The sequence below is a fragment of the Saccoglossus kowalevskii genome, chromosome 1 (genome assembly GCF_978046115.1).
Source record: "Saccoglossus kowalevskii chromosome 1, keSacKowa6.1, whole genome shotgun sequence".
Taxonomy (NCBI): domain Eukaryota; kingdom Metazoa; phylum Hemichordata; class Enteropneusta; family Harrimaniidae; genus Saccoglossus; species Saccoglossus kowalevskii.
Window position 1 is genome coordinate 24,984,710 of NC_140641.1, and position 17,795 is coordinate 25,002,504.

The window sequence follows — 17,795 nt, forward strand, 5'->3', positions numbered from 1 at the left end:
AAATCATACTTCCTTGAATTAGATTTAATAACATATTTATGTGCTCTGAATTTAATATAAGTTATGTTATTCTTTGTATTTGAACTTAGCCATCACATAGATCCAAGTTTCAGTTGGCAAACATTAAATATACTTCTTACTGCAGACAAATCGGATTACATTTATCATATCCTAAAAATGTTGCGTTTGCAGAATACATAACAGCATTCGTTAGATGAAAATCAAAACTACTAATACGCATGTGCATGAATATTATGGTACGTACCAAAACAATAGGTGCACATGCGTATTAGAGAATGTCATTGTTTCATCGCAATGTTAAAAAAATGCAAGTTCTCGTCCTTATTGCATCCCGGATTGCATCCAGTGTGATTGTTAACGTGGAATGATGACAGGAACTGCACACGAGATAGACACCCTCCGCCCCCGTGACTGGATGCCATTTTTTCTAATGGGATTGCAGAGAGCCGGTAAGTTATCAAATTGTTACGTGCTAATTTACTCAATTGTCAAGTGGGGAGCCGAGCATGGGGGGGGGGTGCGGAATGTGTGTGTGTGTGAGGGGGGGGGGAGTTACTGCTAACCAATATGATAGGCATCGTGAAGACAATTATGAATACACATTCTATACTTACATTTCCATGACGACAATTCGTCAGAGATTTCTAGTTATTCACACAAGATTTATTCGGTTAAGGTAGATTTGCGAATCGTATAACTTATTAACACGTGCATATTTTATTTGAGACAGAACTATATGGATGAGACTTTGATCGCAAACATTCATCCATACAATTCTGAAAAAATATGTGTGTATTATTGGAGGGTAGATATTGGTATACGAATAAAAATGCATTCATTTAAAACAGCAAATCAGTATGTTTAGTTTTTATTTGAACGAATAAGTATTTATGACCAATATCGTAAATAATTCACGGCTTACAAATCTAAGGCCCCTTACACTCAAGCAATTTGAATGTCACAAAAAATGGATGTATTATCCCTGATACCGTCAACTTGTACTAAGTTGATAAAGAAAACACATTAAAACTATTAATAGATGTCACACAACCCCGGTATATGATTTAACTGCAATTACAGAACAAGGATCATTAAAGGAAGCTACTGTCGTCAGTATTTCTTCGCTTGATCATCAGAGCCCGGGATGAAATTATTGCTTAATATGTGTGGCTAGTTTGTATTTCGAGAAAGACAAATGTATAATGTACCATTTTGCTGACGTACACATACCTATACGTCTAACTGGTAAATTTACAAATATTATAAATGCTATTCTCACTATTGATATGCAAATAAGTATATCCAAAATATTTTCCATTATTGTATAATGGTTTTGGCCGATTGTGCATGCGTTGGTTTAAAATATAAACAACTGAATATGAATTATCCTTATTGTAGTGTTAGTACTATATCCCTCTGACATTCCAAACTATGTATATGAACACTGTGTATAAATGATAATATATGATATGATACATGAAGAACAACTGATGGCATTCCATATATGGTATAATAATACTATTTTGCATTGTAATATATTATTAGTGTGTGTCTTTGAATGCCATACAAGGGAGAAGGATGTCCCACAGTGCCGACCATCCACCGGTCGGAGTCGAAGCCTGGTAAAAGAACAGCGTCGTAAAACTAATGATGAACAAAACTTAAAAATACGTTCAAAGTTGCTATATTGCTATTTTTTATACTGATTCGGATAACTAACTATATTTCTAAGGAACTGCGTGACTCTCTTCAAAATCGAGTTGTGCTCCACCTCACCGATGTCAGGATGGTTGTCTTCGAGCTCAATGCTTGATTCCAATCTGAGTTTTGAGCCAGCGCCGTGTTGTTTATCTGCGAACAATACAAACATGAGACTCAATGTTAGCCGATTCGCAATGCGCATTTTTATTCGCCAATAAAAACATAGTGATTTTTTCAAAACGCTTTTTTCATTGACGAATGACTAGATACAAACACTGGCGACGTATTAATCCAGTCATGCTATGAGTAACTGTGGAGCTATAAAATACCCTCATCTGTCTCGAAATCCCTATCCTCATAAATGCCATGTAACATATCACATGGGATGCATTACACACTGTACATATATAATATTAATACTTTCTCAGTTTCTGCTAATTGTAATATTAATAACTTCGAGTGAGTATATCGAAAATGTCTTTCAATAACCGTTGGGCAAACTCAAATAATTCATATTCGGCGCCTTTTTGTCTCAGAATTTAAAAATTATTCCCCTCACACATAAGATTTGTTCCACCTATTATGAATTTATGGTTGTTTTTTAATTATAGGTATTCTCTATAACTGATTTTGTTTGACTTTTTAACGACTTTTGGATGAAAGTGTCCCTAATATTAAAATGCGCTTTTCATAGAATATCGAATATGAAAGAAATAACACGTACTTTTGAGTGAATAATTTCATCTGGAAATTGAGACATGTGTTACTAATCCCGTTTAAACTAGTTTTAAAGTAGTGTGAGCACATTAATTACGTAGTACTTAACGTCGATAATGGTCGTTGTTACGCATATATAATCGGTCAAAAAGTGATTTAAAGTAAGTAAACATGCACCAATTTAATTAATTTTCATACTGTCAGGGCTTGGTTTAAGGAAAGCCAGTCTTCTCTTTTCGGTTGAGTGCAAAGTATCAAACTCGGCCACAGTTATCGAGTTATCTCGTCGTTTTCCGTATCGCATAATTGCCAGCGGCATTGGCTTAGGACCACCACCAACGTTCAAGTTGGGCCTCGACGCAATAGCCCTTGCATCAATTAATCTTCGACAGCGTCTCGCGGGAGTAGCGACACATTTGTTAGGTCTTCCGATAGATTGAGATCTGGTTTCGGGCAGGACGAGACTTGCAGCCAGCACAATGGCAACTATGACCGACATGCTAAGCGCACTGTTTGTATACTTTATCATAGTGTTTCCTTCGTTGGTGTGTCGTCTGAAACAAAATAATACGACACAATAAATTAGTAAATTTAAGTTAAGTACGAATTATACACATGCATAGAATTTAAGCAGTCTGTCTGTGAACTTTATATGACAGAAAACGTTAGTCCCTAATCGGATCAGTGACAAACATGATCAAGGAACTCCAAACTGATTAAAAACTGTTGATTTTTCTAAAGCCACCAAGGAATTCAGATTAAGCAATAATTCTCCCAAAATACTAATCCAAATAAGAAACTAGATCCAACACTATAACGAGGCTATGCGGTTAAAGTAAATTTGAACGTGTTTAATTTATTGAAAATGTGATAGATGATGATTTAAAACTCAAACACACATGCACATCGAATTCGTCCATGCAATTATATATCTAGTGACAACTGGTGAGTGCTGCGGCGAAAAAAAAACTTGGTATATTAGTACTATCACTGCAGTTCTGCATGTTAACTTTTGTAGTCCGTTTCTTTCCTACTCGAGATAGTTCTTAACATATCATATCTCCGAACAGATTAGTTGGGATTAAAAAAAACACTTTGCAGATTAAGCAGAACAATTCTACACGCATTTCCTTCACACACAAAATTGTATGACTGGCTTTTATTGTTGTTATTTAAGTTTAGATGGGTATAACATAATTGAAATCTTTCTTCGACGATGAAGGACAATTATTTGTTGTTTCATATGAACATGAATATGTAATTGTGTAGGATCTGCATTGCTCGAATGCTGCGTCACAACAGACGTTAAGAAACTTTCGAAAGTTCCAACCTGTAGCATGGAGTTCCTTTTTGCCGAGGGGCTATTACAGGTGCCGAGTAACCCGACGCGAATCGTGAAATATTACACAGGCATGGGAGTACGCTTTTAAACGACTTCCCGTTCACGTGTCAAGTTACATACAAAAGAATGACACTTTTATCAAACTTTTATATTTACAGCCAGCAGCAAATGAAGCGGGACTACGAAAAACCGCTGACATCAAAGGCGTTAAAGGGGGAAGTGACGTGTGATATTTGGCAGATTGGCGAAAATATAGCGTGAATCATATTTAGTTTTTGACATCACAATAAAGCGAGGGTGAAGTAAGAAGAGCCTTCCGTAAAGTCTTAGACGTACCAGCATTGTAATGCAGCGAAACGAGTTGGGATGAAGAGAACGAGAGACGGAGAACAGCCGTGCTTCCGCTCCCAGACAACGTATGTATGATAAACTACAGGAAGATAGTTATAAGTGGAATGCTACAGGTAAAGATTTAAAGAGTATTGCAGCGCATCATATTTTCTAAAATGTCCGGGAAACAGAATCCAGTAAGGTATATGATATAGTAACTGTGAATGACTTAACTCTTATCTAATGTTATAATGTTCATCAGAACACGGCGAGCAAATGCCGTGTAGCGCATTCAAAACCGCAATATGTTTGTAGTGTTGTCGACGGTCACCAATTCTGTGGGACGGTGCACCGGTTTATTAGTTTTTACGCTATCGATGAAATATCACAGGTTACCATTTTCAATATACACATATGAATTGCGCTTTTCAGTGCTGAGGTCGGTTTTCGGAATAAGACACACAAATGACGGGCTACCCCAAAACCACTGAGACTTCAACATTCACTATTAGCCGTAACTTGAATTCGTTTGTTCACACATACACACGTAATCAGTCGTAGTTACATGGCAAAACCTACGCACGTGTTTTTAATGAATGTTATACTACGTCAGAAAGTTAGCTTTAGTTTCTCTGTGCAAAAACCCGACAAGAAAGAAAGGTATTTTGACTAATCAATTCACAGTTTATCGGATAGCAGAACCAGGCCCACCCAGTCTTGTAGGCAAATATACACTTTGTTATTGAAGCCATACTCATTGACAACCACCACATACACCAACTAATTGCTGTTAGTTGTCCATACAGAACTAGTACGGGTCTATTAGCTTTCATTTGAAACTAGTTACTGAGTATATTACTGAGTAGTAAAACGAAAGAATAGTTGTGTATCTAGAAGTCGCGGGGTGAAGTACTGGTCTCTAGTGCCACCTTCCGTAATAGCGTTGATTTGATTTGCATTGACTTAATGTGTGACATAGACGTCATTTTATTATTACAGTAATTCATATCAGTTGTTGTTGTTATTATAGTTCCTGAAAAAATATTTAAAAAAATAGTACACACTTAAAAGAAGGTCAATTAAAGTGACTACGTAATATTTATAGTCCTAAACATCTGTCCAACTTCAAATTCAAACACCGTTCACTATTTTCATCTGAATTTCAAAAATAACAAGTCGTTAATTTCATTAAAAAATAATGCAACAGCCTGCTATATCTCGTGTAATGCATGTATTTCTCCATTCAATTAAAATGAAATTGTTCAATCAGTAAATATTTACCTAAATTATAACGAACGAATTAAATGTTCTCTGGCGAGTGAAAACGACAAACTCTTACTAGCATAGCGGCGTTGTCGGCGAAAATTGTCAAAACCTCGGAAGAGACTGATAATCAGTGAATTATGGTTATCATATTTCTATTTTTTGAATCTGTTTTTGTATAGAGTGATTGTAAGTCACTGTTTGAAAACCGTGACAGCTCGAAAACTGGCATAGTGAGTCTATCTCAAAAAGTTGAAATGTAAAGTCACCTGGTTTTCCGTCGGGTGTACATTTCGGACTGTAAACTCTGTATTCTTTAAACACACGTACATACTACACCGCGATGTTTTTTGTAGAGATTTGTTTATTTCTAAGTCACCAGGAATTGTCGCATAAGGTAATGTAAACGACATATGACTTTAACTGACTAGTTGATATATGCTATATGATCAAACGACCGACTATTTAGACCGTATCCTGTTTTAAGATTGAATACATACATGCCAATCCACTGAAGATATTTGCGAGAATACGAAAATGTATTTTAATGAAACTCTATCGGAGCACTTGGATACTGAGTTTATTCAGTAAATAACACACGGTGCATATAATTAATAATGTCGCTTATCCCTAAGCTGCAAATCTCACTAGGACTTTTCATTACTAGGTGCTCACTAAGGTATATTCAGTGGAATGAAAGTGCGTGCGATTTGTGTAATTGTTTGTACGTTTGTATTACTGTGCTTCGTATTCGCAATGGTTTCAATCACCATTATTTGGACAAGCAAATAAATAAAAGGGAGTGGAGGGGGTTCATACTACGAATCAATGTGCTTTATTAAGTTGAAAATCTACGTATAGAGCACACGTGTATATCGTTAATAGTAAAACAAACATAACATAATACGGTTTCACATATCTAGAAAAAAAAACAATGTTTCAAGTAAGAATTTTACGTATGTCTGTTTTAGAAAAATAAACACAATTTCAATATTGCCACCCACAGGATTAATACCGCCGAAAGATACCCTGTAAAGAAAAACAAAGCATCGAAAAGAAGAGATTAATTTTTCACATAAAGATTTATTAATCCCAACAATTGTTCAGTGAACATTTAAAAAGCTATACACAATACCCAAGATCCAGAAGGTTACACCAATATAAACTTCATCCTAGTGACAACAATACATTAGTTGCACGATATATTTTTAATGATAGAATAAATGAGGAAGAGAGAAATAAAAGAAGAGACGAGGTGCGAAGGGAGGAGACAAAAACAGAAAAGTAAAGATGAGATAAGAAGAGAAGAGATGAGCAGAGAAGAGAAAAGAAGGGAACAGAAAGGAAGGGAGAAATAAAGAAAAGAAAATTATATAAAAGGATATGGAGGGTAGAGAAGAGAAGAGAAGAGAAGAGAAGAGAAGAGAAGAGAAGAGAAGAGAAGAGAAGAGAAGAGAAGAGAAGAGAAGAGAAGAGAAGAGAAGAGAAGAGAAGAGAAGAGAAGAGAAGAGAAGAGAACACAATAGAATAGAATAGAATAGAATAGAATAGAATAGAATAGAATAGAATAGAATAGAATAGAATAGAATAGAATAGAATATCACTTATTCTCCCCAATACCCCAACAAGTATCATACACTATAAACAAGGCGATGTCACAAGACTATCACATGGTATGTGTCATAATGTTGCACGATGGTGCATGTTAATGCCCCTGCTGCGAGAAACACAACACAAAAACACACACATCCAAATAAAATAAACCAGCAATGACTACACGGTTCATAACTAAACCACAACATGTAAGGTAAGTGTCTCAAAATGTGTATTTTTATTCAAGATAGAAAGTTACAAAAAGTATATAATATATTTTTAATATATAATCACTGTACGAATCTGTCAACTTAGTAAGGCACGGATGATGGCGCTGCTCATTTTACAAGCATAACACAATAAGAGCGCCCTGACGTGATTATCAATAATTATTTATCATATTAGAAGACCAATAAAAATAATCGAATATTTCTGTAGATTATACACAATGGGTATGCAAGTTTTAGAATAAAATTACTCAAATTTATTTATTAGTTTGGAACCTATAATTTGCATAGATTCAAAAAGCTTCTAAGACACATACAGGAGAGAATACTCAACTATATACAAGGTCATATACATAAAATATTTCTTTAAGTAGGCGACTGGTGACATCGAACAATTGGGAACTCTCACAGTTCTCTGAGCCTATTATATTGCCAACAATTATCTTATTTTTTAAAACGAAATTTTCACGATAGTTGAGTTTGACATTTTTTGTTTATATACAATCCACCCAAATGTAGGCTGAACTAACGAGCGAGAGTTTATAAAGAAACACCAACGATATACCTAAATGCGTAGATGTATTGTATTATAATTTAACTACAATTAAAATACCAGGTATACCAGATACCACAGTGAAAATAAGTTATTACAAGTGCTGGTACATTTGATATAAAAATCTAATTTCTAACTCAGATATGACAAAAATAGAGAAGAAAAAAAAAGTGTAGGGTAAGACTATTGATAATTACCGATGACGTATTCTATGACGAATATCACATACAACGTCACGTGTGTTTACTTATCATTGGATTTACATAGTATCAAGCCAATAGCAACCAGGCCACACATATGAAGATGTACGATACAACAATATCGACTTCCATGAACTATGATGTAACATTGAATATGTATATTTGTTGTGCTATAAAAATAAATTGTTTTAATTGAAACTTACAATTCTTTCATGTCGACTATTATTTAAAAAATTTTCATGAATGTGTAATATGTAAATTATGTTAAGAAAGAATCCGTATCGTTATATCAGGAGCTCAGTAGCATGCACACAATTAACATGCATATTAAATAGAGGGTGACATCAAAGTGAGATGTGTGGAGCATACCCACGAAGTGATGTCAAGTGTTTTGAAAATAGCGTACACATCCTGCCCCACGTGTGGATACATCAAAATAAAATCGGTATAACATGTGGATGGAAGATGTCTTACAATATTTTAGTTATATAGCTATTTAAAATTGAAAATAGAGGCACACTGGATAATATAATACCATCGTACAATGAATGCGAAAGTATGAAATTATGATAGAAAAGTTTAGGTAACCAGGTATTTTTAAACGTTTTAATGATTTTGGGTTCCTACCTAACATATATTATGCATAAATAATGTACCCAGAGTTAAGGGTATTCAATGTTATTGTATGTACAGAACTGCTGCTTATCAGCGAATTGCTTTCATTGAATTTACATAAGAAACAATCGGCGTATTTTGCACTGGGGTAGAAAACATGTTTTGCCATCCATAGAAATTTTCATGTGCAAAACAAATAATGAATACATATCATAAACATCTCGTCCCCGCGAGACTTTAAACGTCAATTTTTATACTACCAAAAAGTGTACTAGTCTTGATGCAATGGTCTATTGTGTAGTCTATTAAATATTAAACGTAAGATAATGTTTGATTTGGTCACTGGGAAATAAATCGAAATTTATAAAAAATAGTGTGTATTTCAAAGATTTGTGAGATTAGGGTATACAACACCACGAATAATTGTGAGATGGTCACAGAAACAAAACGCACATTTTCTAGAAATACTAATGTAAACGAGTGTCCATGTGCTTAGTGTTTATCCCGAAGCTGGTTTTGCTATCATAGCTTATTGACCAAGCTTGTATTACGTGTCAGTCTTTTTGAATGGCACATTTGCACATCCGGTATTTAGAAGATTGAATGTTTTTAACAGGAATAACTCGTAGTAACATGTAGTGCCACATATAACGGGTCTATAGGGTGAAATCTATGAAATCTGTTAGTTACCCTTATAACTCCTTGGTACAGAGAATTATATTTGGCGTGTTTCTCTTTTATAACCCGTAAACTGGAATAATAACCACATATGTCTGATATAATTCGTACAATTATATTATGGGGTATGTTAAATGGGGTGTTGCATAATCTGTACATTCTAGAATGAATCTAACAAACATGACAAAATGTGTATGTTCTAACTGTCTACGGGTATAGTAACCATTAACGAGTGGTCGACGCCCTGTATAGTTTATGATCAGAAGAATCTAATGATGCGTCGGTTCAAAAACTCAGGTTACGATAGTGTAATATTATTCACAATTGCATTCACAGACACCGTGACCGTGTTTAATATTTGTAAATGTGTCAACTGAACGTCATAGATCAGTATCAGTCGAGGCGAACCAATAGTGTACCAGGTAAACTCAATACCCGTCACTCTCGCTGGTTCCTTGAAATCGACCCGAAATTCGAAATAACCGATAGATAATCTTTTGTTCATTCACAATGGCGCCTTTTTTAATTACTTTGAACATTAAATTTAGTTGTAAACTGAAATGCATGAAAAACCATTCAGTGAAGTTTTGCAAATGATTATCAGAATGAACACAAAGCGCCACCAACGTCTATATTTTGATATCGAACAGCAGTGTGGTTGATACTATAATACACTTCGAATTATTAAATAACATAATTATACTGCATAATATAAGCTAGTTAAGGCAAATTAAGGCTAGCTTGGTCCAACATACAACATTTATAAATTAAATATAACAAATCATTTATATTCATCTCCAATTCATCAGATCATTGACGTACTGGATAAACTGCATCTCATCTAACGTATCCATATATTCTCTTTAACAGATGCGTAACCTTGGAAACTATACTCGTAACCACATCTTCTTCAGCAAACTCTGTCAGTCTGCTCGATCCTGTAAAAGATGCGTGAGGGCGCAAATGTGAGACTGTTGATATTGTGTGTATAATATACGTAGCCCAGTGAAATGCCGATTAACATCAATGATTTTGAAATAGTCATTCAATATCGTTGGGATATTTATGAAAAATGATATTGTTTATGTTTTGGTTTGAACAAATAATAATAGTATAATATTATTCAACCTTTTACCATTCCCGTGAACTACATATTTTGAAGGGTTTGGGTTTACTTTGAACCATGTGCACTCTTCTTCTCATTAATGGAATATACATCGTGCGGTGGTGTTTTACGAAATGAAACTGAACATCATCGTGTTCCACAATGCTCATCATTTATGGCCAATCACAACACACCAAGTGTACTCACCTCTATTGTTTCTTTCTTGCCTAAACGAAACTGTGTTACGAACCCCCCGACCTTCGATCCGTTCAAGATAGATACCACCATCTTCTCGTTTACCGTATCTCGGCAAAGCCAGACTGGGCGGGGTGTTACCGACTTTGTTTGCCATGTACAAACGTCTTCTGCACTTCTGGTTGCACACGATGGTTCTAGTATCTTCACTTTGAGATACCGTTATGTCAATCACAATTGCCGATATGACGCAGATCCACAGGACTGCCATCGTTGATGACCTGTATCGCGTTAGTGATTCGATCATGTCTTCTTAGTACTAATAAAAATCAATAACTCAGAAAAATAATTTGCACACAATCAATTAATCGTACAATGGATTATTTTAGGAGTCATATAGGCGCCACCAAAATAGATTTTATAACAAGCACATTCATACATATAACATCTTCTAAGCATGTTATTACCTTGTTATCGAGCTGACTGAGGTAAATTATCAAACATTTAGTCAGTATTCATGCATGAATCAAATACTTTAAAAAGCTCTAACACCCTCGACATCATCATTGCACTGGCCGATTGCGGAATCCTCCTGCCACATAGGCCTTCAACACTTATCACTACCACACCTAACCCACATGTATATTTTCAATTCAATTCAAATCCCTCAGAATGTTATATACAACTCATATTCAATCAATGCCAATGCATGGTATCTATCTATAATAAAAAAATACTCATTCCCAGATACGCGAATTGTTTTGAAATGAGGCAGGTAAAATATTGTGAAAAAAAGTTATTGCTAGATTGGTAGAAATATCCATCTAACACACACAATGGTAATTACCAGGTATAATCTGTCCGGCGAAATTACAAAACGTCAAGGAAACAAAAGAGACAATTTTACGGCAACACATACAATAGAAATTTTTTGTATAATGTTTAATTATGTATGTGTGTTATTCTTACTCGGCCCACTATTCACTAAATGTGCTAATAAAAGTCCTATCTGTTTCATTTTTGATGTGTCTTTGTAGCGCTTGGCTGAGTGCTTAGCAAGTTGACCACACACACAAGTCCAGTTCATGCACTAGTTAGTATAACTAGAAAACTCACTTTATGGTGTATCTCAGGTAAACCAGGTAGCACACGTCGAATAAGTTACTTATATTATCAATTATTAATTGAATTTGTTTCAGAATTAAATAAACATGTCACTTATAACAATATTGTTTGCTGTAATTAATATAATTACAATCATATCCTATTATAATCAATACCTCATTAACCATATAACCTACATAGATATCGACATATTGTGACAATAAATCCTAATTTCTATTATTATGAATATATCTGACAAAGACAATGTATTAGCATGTTGTTTAGAGTAAATACGTGAGTATGGCCAATTTGAAATCAAATGACAATTAATACAAAATTTAATTTAGCATTAAAAAACTCCTTTCCTTTGATACATCGACATTTCAATGAAAAAAAATGTCTCTTTATGCTAAAGATAAATTTCTAAATAAATTAGTAAAAACGAATTTTATTTCTAAAGTGTGTCTTCTCTCGTCCAAACTTTTAAACCAATGGTGTTTGTACAGAACGACTAACCTTAGCATTCATTATTTTGATAGATAAAATAAACTTGTGTTTAAATATGATACAAAGGTGATCCCAGATCAATGGCATTGTTTCTGATGTAGATCTTAGGTTTCTTTAAGAAACCATTTCATTATGATATGTGACGGACGCCACAAGAGGAGCAGGATGTGCCCTATGTTATAACAAAGTTTGTTTTATTATTTATCTAAATAAGTACCGAATAAAAAAACACACGAGTGATGATGCCACCTCTCCAAATTGTTACAACAAGATAAATCGGAATAAATGTACCTGTAGATGTAATATAGATGATGTTTTTTTTACGTAGAGTATTATATGTTAGCACTCATAGGTAGTTATACGTACTTTCAGTCAAAAGAATGTTTATTATTTATTTGAATAGTTTACTGTTGCGAGAATGTATCTTAGCAACCACCCAGATAAAAGACAGCATATTTGGGTAGACGTTGTGGGAATATAAAAGTTAAATTGCAATATTTCACGTAATTTAGAATGAATTTAAAATTACTGACACTAATTTTAGTTATGATACTACTATTGTCTCGTGTAGAACGTTTATTAAAGGATATCGGTTACACTGTTTTTTTCATAAGAATTTCTACCGTGTCAAAAACAACTTTATAACCCATCTTTATTAAATAAATAAAAAAAAAATATGAACGTCAACAGCCGAGGTTTGGATTGGTGATGAATATTCCATGTTTTAAACAAACAAAAAAACAAACAAACAAACAAACACAAATGGATTCTGTGTATACTACCATAACAATATGAAATCGCTTACATTCGATCGTGTATATTATTTTTCTGATTTATTCCTTGAATATATAGATTAGTAGATTAGTTGGAAAATCCACAAAACTAATTGAACGCCTGACGCATCCCGAACAGATGAGGCGGTCAGTTTCCAACTACAGTATATTATTAAAACATAATTTATTGGCTGGGGCATTATTCGCGAGATGTATAAAAACACGTGTAGGGTCCCCTAGCTGACTAATTATTAGCTAAAATACAATAGTAATCATTATAACGGAAAGTTGCATAAACCGCCTCAATACTAAGTAAAGCCATGATTACTAGAAGAAGTCTCTCGGTTCTTTTGTTACAATGCGTATCTCGGTAAGCATTTAAAACAAAAGGGGATTAGCATACTGCAGACGTTGCGCGATCGTAATTTGCATAAAATTACATATTCGTTCGAAGACGATTCCATCGATTGGGATTTTCTGTAATGTTTATTTTTCCCCGATTTATTATTCATATTGTACACAGCATTGTAAGGATTTGGTTTGAATAATAACTGAAGTATATGGCAGCGGTCAGGAGAAAACAAAATGGCCGACATTTTTATCTGGGAGAAATATGTCTGCAAACTTTGGGAAAATGAAACTAACATTGTTCTCTCATAAAAGACTCACGGATTCTAATTCAACGTACAAAATAAACTTGTCAAACGTCCCAAGATTCATTTTTGGGGTACAAAATTTCGTCGCCATGTTGGACAATGGCAATTTTCTACAACAATTTAGTATTTAACTTACAGGAATTATAACAATGTAAACTATAAATAATAATTTAATAAAACGTTGTACTAAAATATAATTCCATCTGATTTTTTAGCAATTTTCTCGTACTAAGGACAAAGACAGGCCAAATGGCTGACGTCGGTAACCTCAACAAAAAAGCTTTATTTTCTAGAGTTACGATTAAAACTAGTTATGATAATCGTAGTTCCACATTAAAATACCCAAACAATAACGTAGTAACGAATACTAACAATTCACAGACGACAAATCTGTCAACAAAACAAACTTTCGGTATTTTCATTTTTTTTCGAAAACAACGAAACACACAGAAGTCGGTGGTGTTTCTACGTCGATCTTTCGCTCTATTTCTTCAAATTAGTGAACACACAAGGAAAGCGAACGAAATAGTAATATAGGCGATAACGTCGTGGTGGTTGGACAGCATCAAAGTGAAGTCAATGAGTAATTAGCATATTTGACAATAGAGTTTTCAAACCGTTCTTCTAGTAACCGCGTTACAGCAATATACAATATACCTTCTAATATGCACTTGGAAGAAATACGGAACCGCGGTAAGCTTTTTGTATTACATTACAGCCACATTGCGTCTGAATAAACTGCGTGATTTGTGTAAAGACCAGCTAAAATGGAATGCTTTAAAGTGCTGTCAATATCTAAGTGAGTGTAAATGTGATATTATGAATATTTGGACAATTGTGTACACATATTCGGATCATTGTGTAAACTCACGTGAATATCAAGGTGTCATCTTGGCGGTTGGATTAGCATATGCAATAACAACAGCAGGAACCGCCTATGGACACGATCATTGCTTTAATAATTTACATTTTAAAGTCTTCTATATCATTAATAATATAATTGTCAAGACTAGATTTAACATATCATGGTTATTTGATTCGAACAAACCACGTGGCGAAAACAAAATAAGATACTGAAATTAAAAAAAAAAATAATTCATATAAGGGAGATGAGTTGCAGATTCAGGCATTTAGTCCATACAAATGCATCCTTACATTTAAAGGGACATATACTTGATTTTCGAATATTGTTCTCACCTAATATTACATTTTGATTTGATGCCCGCAATATAGAAGCAGTGAGAAAAAAACAACATAATTTTATACATTAATTGAATTGAACTAGACAATATATGTTCACATGTAGCGCACTGAGAGACTCGAGTCAAGTAGTTAGTTAGTCCATGGAGGTAATATTACCTCCATGGTTAGTCTCATGAAATACAACTGTTAAATAAATTGACACTTAGCAGCACCTCTCTATCACTGCTATTCAATTCAATTTATACCACACACTGTTTTCAATGGAGCAACACAACGTTATGGATCGTATGACCTTATTTTATCTTACTCCATGTCTTTTATGGAAACTTTTTCATTACAAAAATCCCGTGTCCATGGCAATTGGATATAGATCTCTTACAAAATACCGGACAACGATCTAAACATATCATGAAAATTCGTTCATAAAGTTTTGATAGCTATCGGATACCAATCACTCCCAAAATCGAACAAATTAGTCCTCGTCTGAGAGCAGATTCTTTAAATTTTCTGAAAATCGTACAGCAAATACATGGCAAGATCTAAAACCCGGTTATTGTATCGAAGGCAAATGGATATTTCACGAAACGAAGAAAACAAGCAACCGACGCCCGTAAAAACATAGGAATTTTAATCGAGAAGAATTTCTATGGAAATTATCTGTAGCGTTTTTACTTATGCACTTATAGTATTTTTGGAATATTAAAGACTCGTCGCGTTGTTCAGTGTGCCACGAAGCAATTCTTTAGAACACATGTTTTTATAATGCCAAATTGCAGGGACATTTGAAAAGTATTATAATAGATCCGTTTAATTTATACATATCGTACATTTTTAAACGAATGTAGTAATTCATTTTTTTTAAATTTATTTGTAAAAAAAAAATGAAATTTAAAATCCTAATTTAATATATTTAGTATTGAAGGTCAGAAATCTGATATCCTGCTTATATATATGTTCCGCCCACACCTTCTAAGATATACAAACTAACACGGAAACATAATTTACTGAGCTCGTATTAATGATTCCATGGGGGAAACGATCGCCGTTCATGAACTCAGATTATTATCCTCTTCATACGACTCGACTATTTGTAAGCCTCTAGTATAAACACGGTTTGTGAAACACATCTTCGTGCGACGAACATGTCGAGGTTTGGAGAATCAGAAATTATACCTTATTGATGTTAGTGCGTGGAAAACTTTGAATAATAAAATCGACCACGCCCAGAATTGAGCATATATTTAGAGATACATATATGCTTTAAAAAAGTAAGATCAATAAAAAAGTGGTAATTTATGAGCGTCATGAATATATTTAATTTATTTTTAATAGTTCTAGAAATAATGATTTAATTGTTGATAATTTGGTAAATGGCAAGCAGTCTTGTGAACCTAGCGGTACATGTATTGCAACACTGAATTTTAGATCCGTACCTAAAATAATACAGAATCATGAATAATCAGCGATTGAACAGACTTTAGCATGTCAAATAAGTTACTGGGGTTGAAGCGCTATAGTTGTCTCTTTGCTTTATGTTTGAAATGTGTCTCATACAACATATACAACGTGTGTTAAACGCGAGCAGCGTGCGAACTGCTGCGCTTTGGCATTCGAACAAACACAATTGAATAGTATCGATATTTGCATATTTTCGTCAAATCCCAAACCCAATTTATCAGTCTAATTATGTTGCTATCACACGAACAGGAACATATCTTACGTAAACATGGGCGTGCCAAATTGTAGATCGTCTAGCATCTGAAAACTGGTGACATCGGTGATAAATTTAAAAATTTAAAAATGTTATCACGAATCACAAAAATCATTCATATGGAAATATTGAAAGCGATCAAGTGAAACTAGATGAGCAGTTCATTTATAGCCCTTGCTTAAAAATAATGTGATAACTTTAAGACTTTCCATAAAAATCATGATCTATGTGCGACTAGAAGGATGAACTTAAGCTGACACTGAACTAATCGCTGGAGCACGACTAAATCGGTGTTGGCTTATTTTGGCGATGTTAGTCTGTACTGTCATTAAACCTTTATGCGCCGAAATCTTGTCGAAAATGATTGCCCAATTATATGTACTTTTCTAAAACTGCTTGGATATTAAGTTTGGACCAACTGGGCGTAATTTGACTACAGTTTGATTGATCAAATTGTTGAGATGAAATGAAAACAAAAAAATTGACTTCGGGCTCTCAAATTTTTATGTATCACAGTAAAAAAACTAAATCAAAATCAACAAATCATTGCTATGCTTCGTGGAGAAAATGCATTGTGGGCCTAAGTGTCTTTTGTCGACCGACAAATTAACGTCACGCAGATTAGTGTGTCAAAACTTAAGAGACATTACGAAGGTTTAACCCGGCAAATCTGAATTGGATGATTGGAATTCATCGAATGACTCTAGGGAGTCAATGTCCATATTTAGTGAACATCGCGACCAAATTAAAATCCCCATTCGCCTTTTGGAGAGCGCATTTGGTTGAGGGTAAACCACCGTTTATCCAAACAAACCTGTGCCGGGGTGGCGTGACGACCACCGCCCTTTAATTTCCTTCGATTATATACTAGTTTGTAGTTTTGATACATAATGGATTCACAGATGATGGATTAGTGTAATAAGTTGTAATTATTCACACACTGCCATCATTATATTATTGTAAATAATGAATCTGTTTAATCTTTTACAAGTGTGTATTCGTTGTCGGTTCGTGAAATGGGTGTCCCCCCCCCGGTTTCTAGTTTTTGAAACAAGCTTCGAATACCAGAAGCTTAGGTTAATTCAAGCACATGTGTTCAAGACTGATTCTTGGTTGTGGTTGTCGAGTAATAGTACTTTTATTTCTCTCATATCAGTTAGATGTCGTTGATTAGTCATAGGCTTGGCTGAGATGTATTGTCCTTTCTCAGTGGCGGCGGCACGAAATTTGGGAGGGGGGGGGGGTCTGAAAATCAAGACCCTGAAAATCTAGACCGTCTGAAACGCTATTTCCTGCATTTT

General features: G+C 34.4%; 2 protein-coding genes across 2 annotated transcripts in view; both read right to left on the reverse strand.

The window, feature by feature from the left end:
- Positions 1-873: 873 nt before the first annotated feature.
- The window catches only part of LOC146750473 (uncharacterized), a 29,840-nt gene continuing 12,918 nt past the window's right edge, over positions 874-17,795 (reverse strand). The window contains exons 2-3 of the mRNA XM_085506963.1: positions 2,638-2,993; positions 874-1,872 (exon numbers count right to left, since the gene is read on the reverse strand). Coding sequence (XP_085363089.1) covers positions 1,712-1,872; positions 2,638-2,968 — 492 coding nt within the window. The 5' untranslated portion in view covers positions 2,969-2,993 and the 3' untranslated portion in view covers positions 874-1,711. The remainder of the gene's footprint in view (positions 1,873-2,637; positions 2,994-17,795) is intronic.
- LOC144360314 (uncharacterized) lies at positions 9,736-10,817 on the reverse strand. Its single transcript, XM_085507023.1, has 2 exons — positions 10,553-10,817; positions 9,736-10,178 (listed from the first exon to the last, which is right to left on the reverse strand). The coding sequence occupies exons 1-2, from the start codon at positions 10,809-10,811 to the stop codon at positions 10,078-10,080; spliced, it is 360 nt and encodes a 119-aa protein (XP_085363149.1). The 5' UTR covers positions 10,812-10,817; the 3' UTR covers positions 9,736-10,077.

What these genes read in the sequence shown, in the direction of transcription:
- LOC144360314 (XM_085507023.1), bottom strand. Translation starts at nt 10,811, where the DNA reads ATGGCAGTCCTGTGGATCTGCGTCATATCGGCAATTGTGATTGACATA. An exon ending in GCAAGAAAGAAACAATAGAG is followed by an intron (nt 10,179 to 10,552) that starts GTGAGTACACTT and finishes CATCTTTTACAG; the next exon opens with GATCGAGCAGACTGACAGAG.